General features: G+C 42.5%; 3 protein-coding genes across 6 annotated transcripts in view; all 3 read left to right on the forward strand.

Moving 5' to 3' along the window:
- Positions 1–2,389, forward strand: part of SLC26A4 (solute carrier family 26 member 4) — a gene marked incomplete at its 5' end in the record, with an annotated part of 30,893 nt that extends 28,504 nt beyond the window's left edge. Inside the window, one exon of the mRNA XM_083701483.1 lies at positions 273–2,389. Coding sequence (XP_083557609.1) covers positions 273–296 — 24 coding nt within the window. The 3' untranslated portion in view covers positions 297–2,389. The remainder of the gene's footprint in view (positions 1–272) is intronic.
- BCAP29 (B cell receptor associated protein 29) overlaps positions 1–15,156 on the forward strand; it is a 920,634-nt gene that overhangs the window by 60,017 nt on the left and 845,461 nt on the right. The window lies entirely within an intron of this gene.
- The window catches only part of COG5 (component of oligomeric golgi complex 5), a 172,004-nt gene continuing 166,880 nt past the window's right edge, over positions 10,033–15,156 (forward strand). For all 4 annotated transcript variants that reach the window (XM_083701441.1, XM_083701442.1, XM_083701443.1 and 1 more), the window contains exons 1-3: positions 10,033–10,385; positions 11,339–11,478; positions 13,980–14,037. In XM_083701441.1, coding sequence (XP_083557567.1) covers positions 10,307–10,385; positions 11,339–11,478; positions 13,980–14,037 — 277 coding nt within the window. In that variant the 5' untranslated portion in view covers positions 10,033–10,306. The remainder of the gene's footprint in view (positions 10,386–11,338; positions 11,479–13,979; positions 14,038–15,156) is intronic.

Genomic DNA, 15,156 nt, shown 5'->3' on the forward strand with positions numbered 1-15,156 from the left:
AGCTGCTCACAGAGATGTTTCTGGAGATTGTTCTTACATTCAAAGAGTAATTAAAGGCTAATGTACATCACAAACCTAAGCAGGTTTAATAGGAATATCTAACAGAGACCTTTTACGGGATTCCTTGGGGGAAATCATATATTTGTATGTTTGTAATATAGTACAAGTATACAATATAGTATGAGTATGTAATATTGTAAGAGTTTTGAAAATCAGAAGGTCATTTTGGAAATAATGTTTCTCTCATTCTTTTTTAAAACAATTCTCACCAGGCTATGCGCAGGCTTGCTTCATGAAGGAAGGATATCAAATTTATCGTATCTGTGAACTCTGGCAAACCGGAAGCAATTTTAAAAGCATATTTATCATTGAAACAATTAACTTTGCACTAGAAGAAAATATTTATCTTATGCTACAGGTGTCTCAGACTCTAATTTGTCTTTTTACATAGTATTCTTGATTAACATTATTTGGTAAATTTGTATCCAAATTACTTGGGAAATGGAAAGATCATTATAGATATAGCAAAACTGGCTCCCAGCTTCTAAGTGAGGAGGACACACACAGAACTGTATTTGTGTCCTAATTTTATTCCAATGTACGTAACCGAAAACAAGAAGCAAAGAAAGAAAGAAAGAAAGAAAGAAAGAAAGAAAGAAAGAAAGAAGAAAGAAAGAAGAAAGAAAACAATTTGATATGAATTTGGAAGACATCATCGTCATAGACTTTTATTGCGCTAGCCATAGGCCATGACATCATTCAGAAAAATAACAAAAGGAAAAACAGCAATAACCATAAAAATCATCAGGCGCCACACATACAAAATAAACCTCGGTCACAACTACTAAGATTGTTTGCTGCATAAAACAGAATAGCAAAAGATTCTCTAGTAAAATGTGCCAAATTAAATATCCGAATCCCCTTTGCAGTTGACCGCTATTTTATCTAGTTCTTTCCTCCTGATCTTCTTAGCTGCCAATGCACAGAGTGCTACTTTATAAGTTACAAAGTCATCAGTATCGCTCAGCAGCCATTTCACCCTTTCCACCCTATTCAAGTGAGTTCCATTCAGAAACAGGGGTTTTATGAATCGGTCTCTTGGGTCTATATATAACGGGCACTGCAATAAATAGTGGCACAGGTCCTCCACACAGGGTTGCCCACACAGACAAAGTCTCTCTTCATTATGTACTTTGCCGTAGCGTCCATTCAACACCGCAAAGGGCATCGATTGGAATCGCAAGTGGGAACTTTGACAGGTAACTGGCCCTGGTATGCTCCGTTTTAATAAGTGGGAACCATGGCAAACTCTTCGTAGAAGCCATCATAGTTAGATCCCTTTCTCTTGACCTAAAGAGACAATCTCTTAAGTGCCTCTTGTCCATCTTCATAGGATTTGGAAGACAATTATGGCTGCAATCCTAAACTTATTTACATGAGAGTAAGCATCACTGAGTGCAATGGGACTCCTTCTGAGCAGACATTTGTTTAGGATTACGTTCTAAGGTTCTGTTTGTAGAATACAAAGCAGACTGTGATGTCTCTATTTCTCAGGGCTACTTTAGGTGCTACTGCCATAAAGGCAACACTATTTATGACAAATAAATAATGCAATAATAAGCACTAGGAACCTTTTTCCTGGAGAGCAACAGTTGCTAACACAAAAGTATGCATAAAAATGCTTGGGATACACCAATCATTTATTTCCGAGCTGGTGATCTGATGCCTTTAACTCATTAGTTCAGGATATGCCTTGCAGTCTGAAATCATTGATTTTCTTGGATAGTTTAAACCAGCAGTGGCGAATCTTTTTGGAAAGTGTGTTCCAAGTCAAATCTAAATTATAAGGCAGTTCCATTTCTAGTTTGTACTGTTATGGTACACACCTAGCGTTCCCATTGCGCTGCTCCATGCATTGGTGTATTTTTGCCCCTTGTGTACCGAATCATGGAGGGCAATTGCACAGATTTGGAAGGACAGGCTTGGAGCCCAGGTTTTGCTCTGTGCCATACTAGACTCAATGCCTTTATTTACTTGCTCAGGTGTGCCACAAACTCTTGGTTCCTGTGGCACCTGTGGCACATATGCTGCAGTGTGGCTACCCGTAACTTCAGTCTTGTAATCAGCCCTGCCTCTTTTAACCATTAATCAATACAATATTCCAGCAAATAACAAATATTTGTTCTGCTATTTAAAAAAAAAATCATTTATCATATATTTGGAATGAAATACTACTTTCCTACATGTCCCTAAATGTAGCTACATGAGCAAATAAGCATTTAAGGTGAAGTCTGTTGTAAAGGGCATATAATGACGGTGTTATATTAGTTCTCGGTACAATTATGTCAACATAAAATGTCAGATTAAAATCTTGATTTGGTAATACTTTTTTTTAATAAAAAAAATGTACAGCTAGTACCATAATAATAACTGGAGATAAACAAAAGAGCAACGAATCACCAAAGCATTCTAACAGCATGTACTTTGTGTTAGTGAATAGTGTTGGTTTTTTTTAATGTGGTTTGAGGATCAAAATCCAAGATTTCCCAGGCCACCTATCACATGTGTATCTAAAAAAAGCGCCACTCTTACAAGTGCCTTATTATGTGAAAACAAATTCCAATTAACGGTTCTGCTGAATTCATTTAACAGCATGAAGGAAGAAAGCTTTTGTCAGTATATTTCTCAACAGCTATACAAGACCACCATTTCATTCATAAATATGTATAATGTATATGTCTATATTAAAAATAATAAAAGTTTTACACAATATATTTCTCAGTTCCTCTTTTTTACTCTTCCCACTCCCAAGCAATGAAACATGAAACATAGCAGGGAATTGGAAAAATTATAGAATGAAAAAATACACTTGTAGATGTTCCATTTATAAATAAATAAATATAAATGTTTCAACATGATATGCTCAAGCAAGTAAAAGCTATAGTACTTACTATCGTGTTTTCATTTTATTGGAAACTGTTTATTAGGAAAGTGTCACTAAAATGGAGTTAACTTGGAAAGAACTTATTTGACTAGACGAGGTTGTCCTTTTTTACCTTTGCTATTTGCTTTATCCATATAGCCCTTAGCTAAGCTGTAAGAACTACCAGAATACTAGAAGTTGTTAAAGTAGGAAGGTGTCTAAATTCAATTTATATGTAGATGATGTAGCCTGAATTATACATAATAGCACTAATTCTTATGAAACTTTGACCAATGATTACTAGTAAGGCTTCAGGTTATAAAATCAATTTTATAAAATATGGATGGTTTAGCATTAATAACAATAATTCTATGCAAACAAAGATAACCAAACATTATAAATTCCATGGATAAACACACAATCAGATATTGGGTATATGGGTAATGCAAAATTTATAAACATTATCATAATATAATCATAATAAATGAATGACTTAAAATTATATAAGATCTCAGTTGATGAAACAAACTGAAAATATTATGGATGGGAAGGATGTCAGTGTTAAAAATTAGAATATTCCCCAAAATCCCATTTTTGTTTTTAAAAATACCATTACAGGTCCTACCAAAGGCACTGAACAATGAGCAAAAAATGTTTAAAATTTTTGTCTGGGACAAAAAAAGCCAAGGGATACTAAGAAAACGTTGATTAAACCTATGTATAAAATTCCATTCATAAAAGATTTTTATGAAGTAGCCATGATATTACAATTACAGCATTTCAACAGGAGCAATGTATTTCCACAAACTTGAAAAACATCCTTTAGCATTCTAGCAGATTTGATAAAGATATAATTAAGGCAAAGTCCAATATTATCTCCACTCACTTCAATTTTTTATAATGAGGAACTAGAAGATGAAGCCTGATTAAGGAATCTCTCTGTGAAAACTGTGGGCTAATTGAACTGGGCAAACTTATTAGAGATAAGAATATCAAAATGGTTGATGAGGTAAGAAATGTAATACAACAGCTCAACCCTTGAGATATTTGAAGATGGCTATCCTATCTCCTCTCAGTCTCCTCTTTTCCAGGCTAAACATACCCAGTTCCTTCAACCGTTCCTCATAAGGCTTGGTTTCCAGCCCCTTGATCATCTTGGTTGCCCTCATCTGCACACATTCCAGATTGTCAACATCCTTCTTAAGTTGCGTTGCCCAGAATTGGACACAAGTCTTCAAAACATCAAAATACAGAAGACATCAGTAAATTCCAAAAAGGACAAAAACCAACAATTTGGCAAACACGGAATAAATTCAATATTGCAAAAACAAACCACAATCTAGGCTTAAGTACATAAATATTTAGGAAAACAAGAGTTGGCTGACAAAGAAGTATCTGGTACTGCTCTTGCTGCACTCCAAGCAGTCTGGTTCAGTTCAGAGAAGAGGTGCAGATGGACATACAGCTGGTGCCCATCTGGTGCCCTTACACCAGAAGAGGCTGACAGCAGCAAAATCAAATGTCAGAGAAGGCAATGGTGGCAAGTCTCTTCCCCAGCCTCCTGGATGTACCAACTGCCAATGCAGCTCTCATTGCATTTATTGGAAAAATATTGATGGACCTCAGGCAACAGGCAGGCTCACGAACATCCCTGCCTGTTATTTCCCCTCTGCTTCATAAAGCGATACTGGAAGCCCAGATGCCGAGAGAGGAATGTTTCCACAGTGTTATAGAAAAAAAGGGGGGGGGTTGGCTTTTGCTGCCCAACTTCCCAAGAGACTGTCTCCCCTAAGTCCATGATCGGTCAGAGATGAATGGATGGAGGCAAGATCCATCGAAAGCAAGGGAGATCTTTATTTTTCTGTTGCAACAGAGTTCCCTCCCCCTCCTTGCAAGGAGGTTGGAGATACCCAGAATAAGGGTGCAAGCCCCTATAAAGACTTTTGAAATTGCCCACCCTTTAACCAAGCAGAAATTTCAAGGGACGTTGGGATTGTCTCCCTTTTAGAAATGGGGCTGAATGAAGAATGATCTGATATAAAAACATGAACTCCTAAAGAGAAGATCAGCAAAGTTCTGAAGAAACATCGGGGGGGGGGGGCAAGTTTGGCCCAGGGTCCAGGTGGGGGGTTGCCATGGGAACAATGACCTGCCCTCCTTTGTGATATCTCCTGCTTCTCTGTTAAAAGCCACCAACTACAGGTGTCCATTGTGGGTTTGTGAGGAGAGGTAGAGAGAGAGGTGGGAGTGCAGAAGGAGATTTCGGAGAGGCTTTGGTTTTGGTTTTTGAGGGAGGCAGGAACTGTTTTAATAGAAGGCGGAGGCAGCAGCAACATTGCGGTCAATTCTAGAGACTCAGGAGGAAGGCAGGATCAGCGGACTTGTCCTTCGCGGGACAGAATGGTAAGTTTGTGGGGCCCCATCCTATTCTTTGCCCCTTCTCCCCAGAACGATTCCCGTAGGTTCATTATCACGTGGTGCTGATAATGCCAAGGTTGCAGGCTCGGTCCCTGCATGGGACAGCTGCTCTGCCCGCAGAATCCTTGAGTCTATCTTCCCTAAATGGGGGGGGGGGGCTGAAGTGGTGACACCCCCGTGGTGGCGATTCCAGGGTCCCCTCTTAAAGGGGTTTGTATATGGGAGTTACTGGCCATACACTGAAAGGTTGTCAGTGAAGCTTTTTACAAGGTAAAACAATGTATGATGACAAGGCCTTGCTCCTGTCAGCAGTCACGCTGCAGCATCCTGCACAAGGGAAGCCCCACATACAGTGCATGGCAGTAATCCAGTCTTGAAGCAATCAGGGCCTGAACTATGGTAGCCAGGCTTTCTCGGTCCTGGAATGGCAGGAGCTGGGACCTCCTTTCTCTCCAAGCCCTGAATGCTCTTGGCTGCCTCTCTGCAGCTGTTATGAAGTCCTACAGTTCCTTCAGCTGCAGAAAGAGGGAAGAATGTGCTGGCAATTCTCTATTAGGCTAAACGTATTTCTGTTCTGCATCACCTTCTAGGCTCAGGCGAATGAGAAGCTTCATGAAGTTCAAAAAGAGCAATAAAGTGGCCCCGCTGCACCACAAGGAGCCTTCTGTGACACCAGGTGAGGAAGTACCCCCCCCCCCCCACAGACAACATTTTGGGAAGGGCAGGGCAGGAATAGGCTAGGGGGCAGCTCAAGGTATAGGATAGGATTTGGGGGGTAGGGGAATCTGGTAAGAAAAAAACCAAAAGAGCCAGACTGCTGGCTCTGACCCATGGCTAGAGGGCCACATTCTCTTGTGAGCCTCATTTGGGGGGCTGCAGGCCAAGACTGGCCCCCAAGGCCTGGGGTTTGCCACCCCTGTAGTAGGAGTGTAGAAGCAAGGGAATCAAGGAGAAGATTATTGCAACAATCTTGGAAGCTGCAAAGGGACGAACTAACCTGTTCCCATGTCCTTCTCTTGTTGCAGTTGTGCCAAAGCTCTTCGAGACTCTTCCGAAGCCTGAGGTTAATACTGGGGGAAACAAAAGAGGGACTGGATCCCCCAGACCCTCTGCCCGCTGACTGTGGTCTTTGCCCCCAATTCTGCAGAGGCATGGGTTCTTGGGGTGTCAGGATGATGCCAGAGGCATGTCCTGCCCTCTTCCCTGGTGCTGCCCTTCCACCTCTGCCCAGGAGGCTGCAGGACCCATGGAGGTCCTCTGGGGCAAGGGATTGGGCCCAAGCCTGAGGGAGGCCACTCTTTCCTGGCTGGGGCCTCCTTGTGGGCTCCCTTGCACCCGCCAATGGTGGGTTTTGTAGTGTCACAAAATGCATGTGATCCAGCTTTCTCTTTCCTCTTCAGAAGGCAATAGCCCAACGACACTGGTCCCGTGTTCAGCCAGCTCCTGAAGAAGGTAAACGAATCTCCACACCCTGGGGACTTTTCACTTAGTAGCCTTATGGTTCATGCCCGAGAAAGACCTCCCAGGCCTATTTGCTGTGCCTTGCTGGCCTTTTTCACTTCGCCCCAGTAGGCAGGGCCCTGACTGACTCCAGCTACAAAAGCTGAGGTGGCTGAAACCTTGGATTTGGGCAATGTTTAGAGGGCTTTCTTGAGAGAGGCTGTTAATTCAGCGTCTCATTTCCGTTCTCTTCCAGAGGACATCATTATTGAAGATCTGTAGGGAGAGGGTTACCTGAGGTTGTAAAACCCTCTAAAAACCCCTGGAGGCAGTCAGGGGACAAGGCACCTGTGGACGTCTTTGTGCCTGCTCCTACTGGTCTCAAGCCGTGCGCCGCTGAGGCAGGCTCCACGGCTGCCATTGCAAGAGGCAAAGCTCCTTCACCTCTTGATATATTGGATCAAAATTAAAGGCGCCTCCAGAGGAAATGTGGACAGTCAGCTGCAATCTGAATGAGACTATCGAGATGGAGGGATGAAATTTGAATGTCCTGCCGTGATTAAAAATGGAGAGAAGAGGGGAGGGGAACTTCTTCTTCTTCTTAATTTTATTTTTATTATTTAAAGTCTGCAAGGACTTAACACGCACCCTATCTGGTTTAAAGAAATAAAAGGATCACAAATGGATGTGTGTGGCGGCTATCAGCTTTCCTGTGCGCCAGCTACACCGCGATTGAGGCGATCAGAAGCGTGCCCCCTTTGTCGCCTTGACTGGGCTGTGGGCAGGGAGCAATGGCTGACGCCCATTTTACGCCCCCCCCCTCGCCAGTGCCCCTGGCAGGGGCCCACCTCACCACCCCTTAGCTACAGCCCCGGTTGTTGATATTTTCTTTTTCTTTTTATTTCATTAATTTTTTATTAGAAATTTAAATAAAAAATATTATCCAAAAGCATGTCATCCTTAGTTTTGACAGGTGCATCCCTTGCACCCGTCAGTGGTGGGTTTTGTAGTTTCACCAAAGGCGTCTCATCCAGCTTTTTCTTTCCTCTGCAGAAGGCAATGGCCCGACACCGGTCCCATGTTTGTCCAGCACCTGAGGAAGGTAAACGAATCTCCACACCCTGGGGACTTTTCACTTAGTAGCTTTATGGTTCATTCCTGAGAAAGATCTCCCAGGCCTTCTTGCTGTATTTGCTGTGCCTTGCTGACCCTTTTCACTTCGCCTCAGTAGGCAGAGCCCTGACTGACTCCAGCTACAAAAGCTGAGGTGGTTGGACCCTTGGGTTTGGGTATTGTTTGGCAGGATTAGTTGAGAGAGGCTGTTAATTCAATCTCTCTTTTTCATTCTCTTCCAGAGGACATAATTATAGAAGACCTTGAATGAGGGTGGGAAAAAATCTGTTGAAGAAAGACAGCACCCAGATTTTGGGAGGCATATAAGTGGAGCAAGCAGGAGAACTCTCTCAGTATTTTGAGGGGGAAATCCCCAAAGCAGAAGAGATTCTTGGACAGCTTCAGAACCAGCCTCAGTGCCACCAGCTTACCTGCCTAGAAAGACTTAAGGACTGGAACTCCAGCATATTTGGGACTTAACTTTCAAACTATTTGGATTACAAAAACTAAGAAGCCGAAATAGGGACTTTGGAACTATTCTCAATTACCACTGTATGGAGAAGACAAGTATAATTTTGTTTTACAGAAATAAAGTTTGCCTTGGATTTTTATTTCTGTGTGTTTTTCCCCTCTCTCTTCTTTTTGCTGTGGTGGTTGTAACAAAATTTAATTCTGTATTTTACTTGAGTTATTTTTGAAGTTTCTTATTTGTTTATTTGTTTTCTTTCTCCTTTTAATTTTTTGTTACTGTACTTTGATTTGCTGTGTGGGGGAAGGGGAAGGTTGACGAAAGGGAAAGGGAAACTGGATGCTCATTCTGGGAGAAAGGAAATAGTCCCACTCTTGGGCTGAGCTGAGAATTGCAGGTGTGACCTTGAACAATTTAAAAATAGTTCTGGGAAGCCACTAAAGTAGAGATGGCGAGTAAACAGGAAGGAGCAATTACCAGGAAAGCAGGTAATTACCAGGTTTTAAGCAGAGGTTGGATGGCCGCCTCTCATGAATGATCTAGTTGAGATTCCTGCATTGGAGAAGGCTGCACTACACCCTTGGGGTCCCCTTACAACTCTATAAACCTCAGAATGCATCCTAAGTTGGTATAGTGGCTTTGTGATGTGAAGAGGGTCTTAGTATCTCACTGCCTAATTTCACCCACCATATAAACAAGCAGGGAGGGAATCTGCAATCCAGGGATAGCACAACACTCTTCTTCTTTGGTGATTACTTGTAGCCGAGTAAGATTGCCTTCCATAAACACGGTTTTAACAATGAGTCTGTAAGTGACGGTGGAGGCCAATTCTGGACCCACATGTCCTTCCAGAGTGGGGACATTGGTTCCCAGGTGGGAGCTGATCATGGTGTGGATTTGCCAAGCGTGCCTTCCTCTTAGCACGTTTCTCCCTTGTGTCCTGAGTTTGAGTGTCTTCAAAGCCCATGACACCTTCAGTAAAGGCTGTTCTCCAATTGGAGCGCTTGCAGGCCAGTGTTTCCAAATTGTCGGTGTTTATACTACAGAGCCTAGGACTTGCCGATCAGAAGGTTGGCGGTTCAAATCCCTGCCACGGGGTGAGCTCCCGTTGCTCGGTCCCTGCTCCTGCCAACCTAGCAGTTTGAAAGCACATCAAAGTTCAAGTAGATAAATAGGTACCGCTCTGGTGGGAAGGTAAACGGCGTTTCTGTGCGCTGCTCTGGTTCGCCAGAAACGGCTTAGTCATGCTGGCCACATGACCTGGAAGCTGTATGCTGGCTCCCTTGGACAATAAAGCAAGATGAGCGCCGCAACCCCAGAGTCGGCTACGACTGGACCTAATGGCCAGGGGTCCCTTTACCTTTATACTACATTTTTAAAGATTTGCCTTGAGACAGTCTTTAAACCTCTTTTGTTGACCACCAGGCTTTCCCTTTTTAAGTTTGGAATAGAGTAGTTGCTTTGGAAGACGATCATCAGGCAGCCGCTCAGCATGACCAGTCCAACGAAGTTGATGTTGAAGAATCATTGCTTCAACACTGGTGATCTTTAGGAATGACCCTTAACGGCTATAACTGAAATCAGGCCGGCATGAGCCCTCAAACTCCGCGCGCGTGAGAGTGGCATCGCTCTATACTTTAGCACCTCTATGTTGACAATCCCATACAGTTCGCATTGGAGACTGAAGAGTTCGATTACAGGCCGGAGAAGCCCGATGCAGAGACTCCCCCGCTGCTCCCGGCGCCTCTTTGCTCTTCCCACTCGCCCACCTGCGGCGGAAAGGGGGAAAGAGGCCGTGTGAGAGATGCGCGGAGAAGAAAGGCTTTGTTCCGACTCTACACCTTTCCTATCTCTAGGGTTGCCCCGTGAGGGCGGCCGAAGGACAGGGCGGCCGTCGCGGCTTGAGTGCGTCACGGCGGAGACGCTCACCCACCTGTGCCAGCATGGAAGAGAAGAGAGGCGCCGCTGAGGTGGCGGCGGCTGAAGCCCCGGACCCGGCGGCCGGGGAGTTGCTAGGAGACGGTGAGGGGGCAAGTTGGGCGAGAGGAGGGAGGAGGGAGACCCCCGTTGGCCTCGCGTGGGGTTCGGTGGGGAGAACTTCCTGCTGCGCGCTGCGCTTTAGGATGGCGACCAGCGCGCGTTGCGCGGCTCTGCGCCCAGTCCCTGGCGCTGCACTCTCCGAGCTTTGCCTCCTTTCCCACCCTGAAGGGATGCCGTCGAGAAAAGCAGCCCTTGACTCTGGACAAAGAAGGGGTCAGGGTCTTCAGGGTGTTTTTCTGAGGGCTCCTTTTCAGGTGGGGACCAGAGTTTCTGGCAACTTTGCAAAAAAGTTAACAGAGTGCAGCTGATGGACTGGGCAGAAAGGACACCCCCCCCCCCCCGAACTACTTGATTATTATTGTCGGTCTGCCATAGTCAAAACAAAATTAAAAAATTCCTTCCAGTAGCACCTTAAAGACCAACTAAGTCAGTTCTTGGTATGAGCTTTCGTGTGCATGCACACTTCTTCAGATACACTGAAACAGAAGTTTCCAGACCCTTCTATATAGTGAGAAGGTGGGGAGGGGTATTACTCAGAAGGCTGGTGGGAATGGGTGATTGGCAGATAGCTGTGATGAGCCTGTTGACGACTCTTAACGACTGCAATAGGTCTTACAGGAAAAGTTTCGAGAAGCTGCTGAATTGCAACTTATTACCAAACTTAAAACCATGGAGAGACCTGGTCTGAACAAAGACATTGGATTCTTATCCCATTATACATGACAAAGCCATTTTTCACCTTCTCCCCCCTTGCTTTTTCCTGTAAGACCTATTGCAGTCCTTAAGAGTTTTGATTATTATTGTGTTTTTCTTTTTCGGTGGAGGTTTCTGCCTGCTCAAGAGAGCGAAAAGATAACAAAAAAGCGCGTGGACAATTTGTGAGGAAAAGAAGATGCCAAGCCTCTCCCCTCTCTCTCCTCTTGCGTCTCTTTCAGAATGCTATGCGGACTTCTTGAAGGAAGATTTTGATGTGAAGGCGTACACCTCGCAATCGATTCATCAAGCTGTGATAGCCGAACAGTTAGCGAAACTTGCTCAAGGGATTAGTCAGCTGGATAAAGAGCTCCACGTGCAAGTAAGTGCCACGCGTATCACCCAGATCTATACATAAAGGCAGCTGAGATTCTGAAACGGCACTGAATTGTTTGTTCGACTCTACAGCTTTTAGACCTGCCCAACAAGGAATGTCATACTTAACTAATTGAAGAGGCTTTCTGTCAATGAATGTATATATGGGAAAGTGATGGTTAAATTTTGCCTCCTACAGAAAGTATTCAAATAAACATGCACAGGCAGCATTAATATGGTTGGCTCATAGCCAGTGTTATTATGATAATTGTCAGTGTGTAAGCTCCCCCAAATGGGCTGTAACTATTGTAAGTGTATAGTAATGTATATCTATACACGTTTGTATGTTGCTAGTGGAGAAATAAATGCAAAGTTAAGCTGTGAAGTAAGATGCCCAACCACACAATGTGAATAGTGGTAATTTGTTTGCCTTATATACATTGGGATCATCCAAGTGATTCATTCAGCCTTAAAGAGAGGCTTCAGAGCTCGCTTAACTTTATTGGGCACACAAAACATTTCCAAGATATGCAGTTATATTTGTACTTGCTACATAAACTCCTGAGCCTTTCTGGGATCTTCCTTGAGCACAGAGCGGGGAGCCTGTGCCAGTGCTGGAAAACAGAATTTCTTCTTATGACCCAGCATGCAGCCCACAACACCAACTGTATTTGCTTATTAGTATTCTTTTTATAAGAATGTGGTTTGTCCTCTTACATGTAAATGAATTCTTGGAATGTTGTTAACAAAATGCCCAAGTCCTGATGTAAGAGCTGTGCAATGCAATCTGGAATAGGAGAATTATGCTTTGTGATGGTAGAACATGTGATTTAATTGTGGCTATTGTTTGAATTGAGAAGCAAGGAGAGTTCAGGATTAGTTAGAATTACCTTTATAGGCAAAATATGGTTATCCTTGTTAAAATATTTGCCAGCATTTTAACAAGTAAACATGAGTAGATTCTGTTGAGGAAATTCTGTATTGAATGGGAGAATTGAACTTCACTTTGGTCTTCACACTTAATTAATCAACCAGTCAATCAATCAATAGATTTTTATTGTTTATAGCCAGTAGCCATCACAATACAATATAAGCACAAATCACACAACTAACAGAAATTGAATCGCATAGGTTAAATTTTTGGGTTAACAGTTTATTGCTGGTGACTAGAAACTTATAGTAGGCAATAATCACTCTTTGATTTTGATATTAAATCAGTTTATAACTGCCAGAGGTTATCCTTTAACCAATGTGCAGGTACATTTCTCATAACTGAATATATTTATTCTGAGTCTAGCCAAGGCTGAGTGCTTCTGGTTTAGAATGGAAGCTGTCAGTAAGCAGTGCGGTGCAATATTGATTTCCTGCCAGCTCTAACATGTGTTGGAAAAGGCAGGCAGTGATCCTTTGTGTGCCGCAAACCAAGTTTGTTTGCCTTTCTGTGGAGTTTGTAAGGTGGGGCTTCATTGGAAGCCAGTTACTCTTATGACGCTTTTCACATGCAATATCAAACCGTACACTAGTAGTACCTGCACTAGTAGCAGCCGGCCATGAATTTGGGCGCTTTCCTCCTCCTGCCCCTCGGTCATGGCAAGGAGATTGGGTGCATTTGCTTCTGTTTTACATTTTTAATCAGAATTTCTTGCTATATCTAAATTGGTGTGAGGGAACTCTGCTTATATTATTTATTCATTCCACAAAACTGAAAGGCAAACCTCAAAGCATTTTACAGAAAAGAATAAAACATGACAACCAGTTACATTATTAGTTTAAAAACCAGTTACAAACTATCTTCAGAAATAATTGAAATCAACAATAAGCTAAAAGCCAGATTAAAACATATGTTTAAACAGGCTTGCCTAAACAGAAATGTTTTTAGCAGGCACCCAAAGGCACGGTGAAGGCCTGATGTTCATAGGCAGAAAGTTTCAGAGTGTGGGCGCTGCCACCCTAAAAGCTCAATTTCTTACACATTTGGAACAAATGATATGTGACACCTGTAATAGATTAGAGCTGCCGAGTGGCCTTATATGGGGTAAGGCAATTTTGCAGGTAAACTGTGTATTATATGATGATTTGTTCAAACAAGCCAGGGTCAAACCATGGTTTATAAGCCTCACTTGTTTAAAAAGAAATCTCTTGGTTTGTATGTAACAATAAACTCTGGTTAGTATAAAACTGGAAATGGAAGTTTCAGATTTTCTTTGCGATTGTGTTCAAGTCTGAGGCTCACTGCTGCTTGTATGTTTAATGCTAGTGGTTTAGTGCTCTGTTGTTACATAATGAGTGAAATATTACCAGGGCTGCCCAAAAATTTTATGTCATGCTACTTGCATTAGAAATGCAAATTAGAAAGGCCAAGATCCAGACAACCATGCAACAAATTCACCAAACTGAAGGGCAGTTTGAACTTGCATTTCTGAGACAGCATGCTCAATGCCACATGGCAAACCAGTGTTTTTTTTTTGTATTATTCTTCTGATAATAGTTGACAGTCTTATTTTATAGGTAGTTGCAAGGCATGAGGACTTGCTGGCACAAGCAACTGGCATTGAATCTCTGGAAGGTAAGCATGGTTTATTAACTTTATAATATTTACAAAGAATCTCTTATCCTAGGAGTGGGTTTCTTTTCCATTTGCGTAGGGGTGGGGCCTTGGAAGAGGAACCAAAATTATGTGGTTTGCTTCTGTTCTAATGAATCTCAAAGCTGTGCCAATTTTCCAGAAATGATGGTCAGGTTTCTTAACTTCTCAAAGTCCCTTATCATATATGAGCTTATATATTAGCATGCTATACCAAAACTTCCTTTGCCACTCTTCCAGTGAGTTTATGTTGTTTCCAGTACTTTCTGATTACTATCTGAGTGTTTATTTAATATTTTTCTAGTTAGCTCTTGCTAGTTTTTCCTAATTGTGTTCTTAATGTAGCTTAGAAGTACAAAAAAATCAGCCTACGATATCGTTTAAATTAATAATAATTTATATAGTTTACATATCTGTCAAATGCACTTAAAACTCAATTTAAGTTGATTATATCATTAATCCTTGGAATTAACAGCTCTTCATTTTTAGGATCTTAGTGTGGATATAATACCAAAGATAAAACATTTTTGAAAATGTTTTTTTCTTCCATTTATCCTTAATGTTTTAATCCAGGGTCTGAATTTATATATATATATATATATATACACACACACACACACACACACACATATATATATATATATATATATATATGCAGGTTTTGGTGTCCTCGGGTGTCTTCCCGTGTAAAAGTTGGGGTGTCTAGGCGACGTTTCGACGAGGTCTCACTCGTCATCTTCAGGCTGGTGCTTTCGGCTTCTTGTTACTGGAACAGAGCGGGATCTCAATGTTTGAGTTCCTATAAATACTGTAGAGGGGGTGTGGTGTCTAGCCTCCAATGTTCTGGGCAGAGAGGAAGTTCCCAGGCTAGTGTGCCTTTTCTTCTTTTGTTCCTTAATTACTTGAGAGATACCTTGAGTGATTTCTTGAGTGATATCCTGAGTACCACTTAGGTGGGTCATTAGGTGTGGATTAGTTGCTAAAGTCTTTGTGTCTTGACCTCTTGAACTTTGTGAAGAGTTTTCCTGAGAAGATGGCTGTATTGCACTTAGTTGTGCTTTGGCTTGGCTTCGTGTATAGGGGCGAGCTGTGGTTTTGTGG

Source organism: Podarcis gaigeae, assembly GCF_964106915.1.
Source record: "Podarcis gaigeae genome assembly, chromosome: 10".
Lineage (NCBI taxonomy): Eukaryota > Metazoa > Chordata > Lepidosauria > Squamata > Lacertidae > Podarcis > Podarcis gaigeae.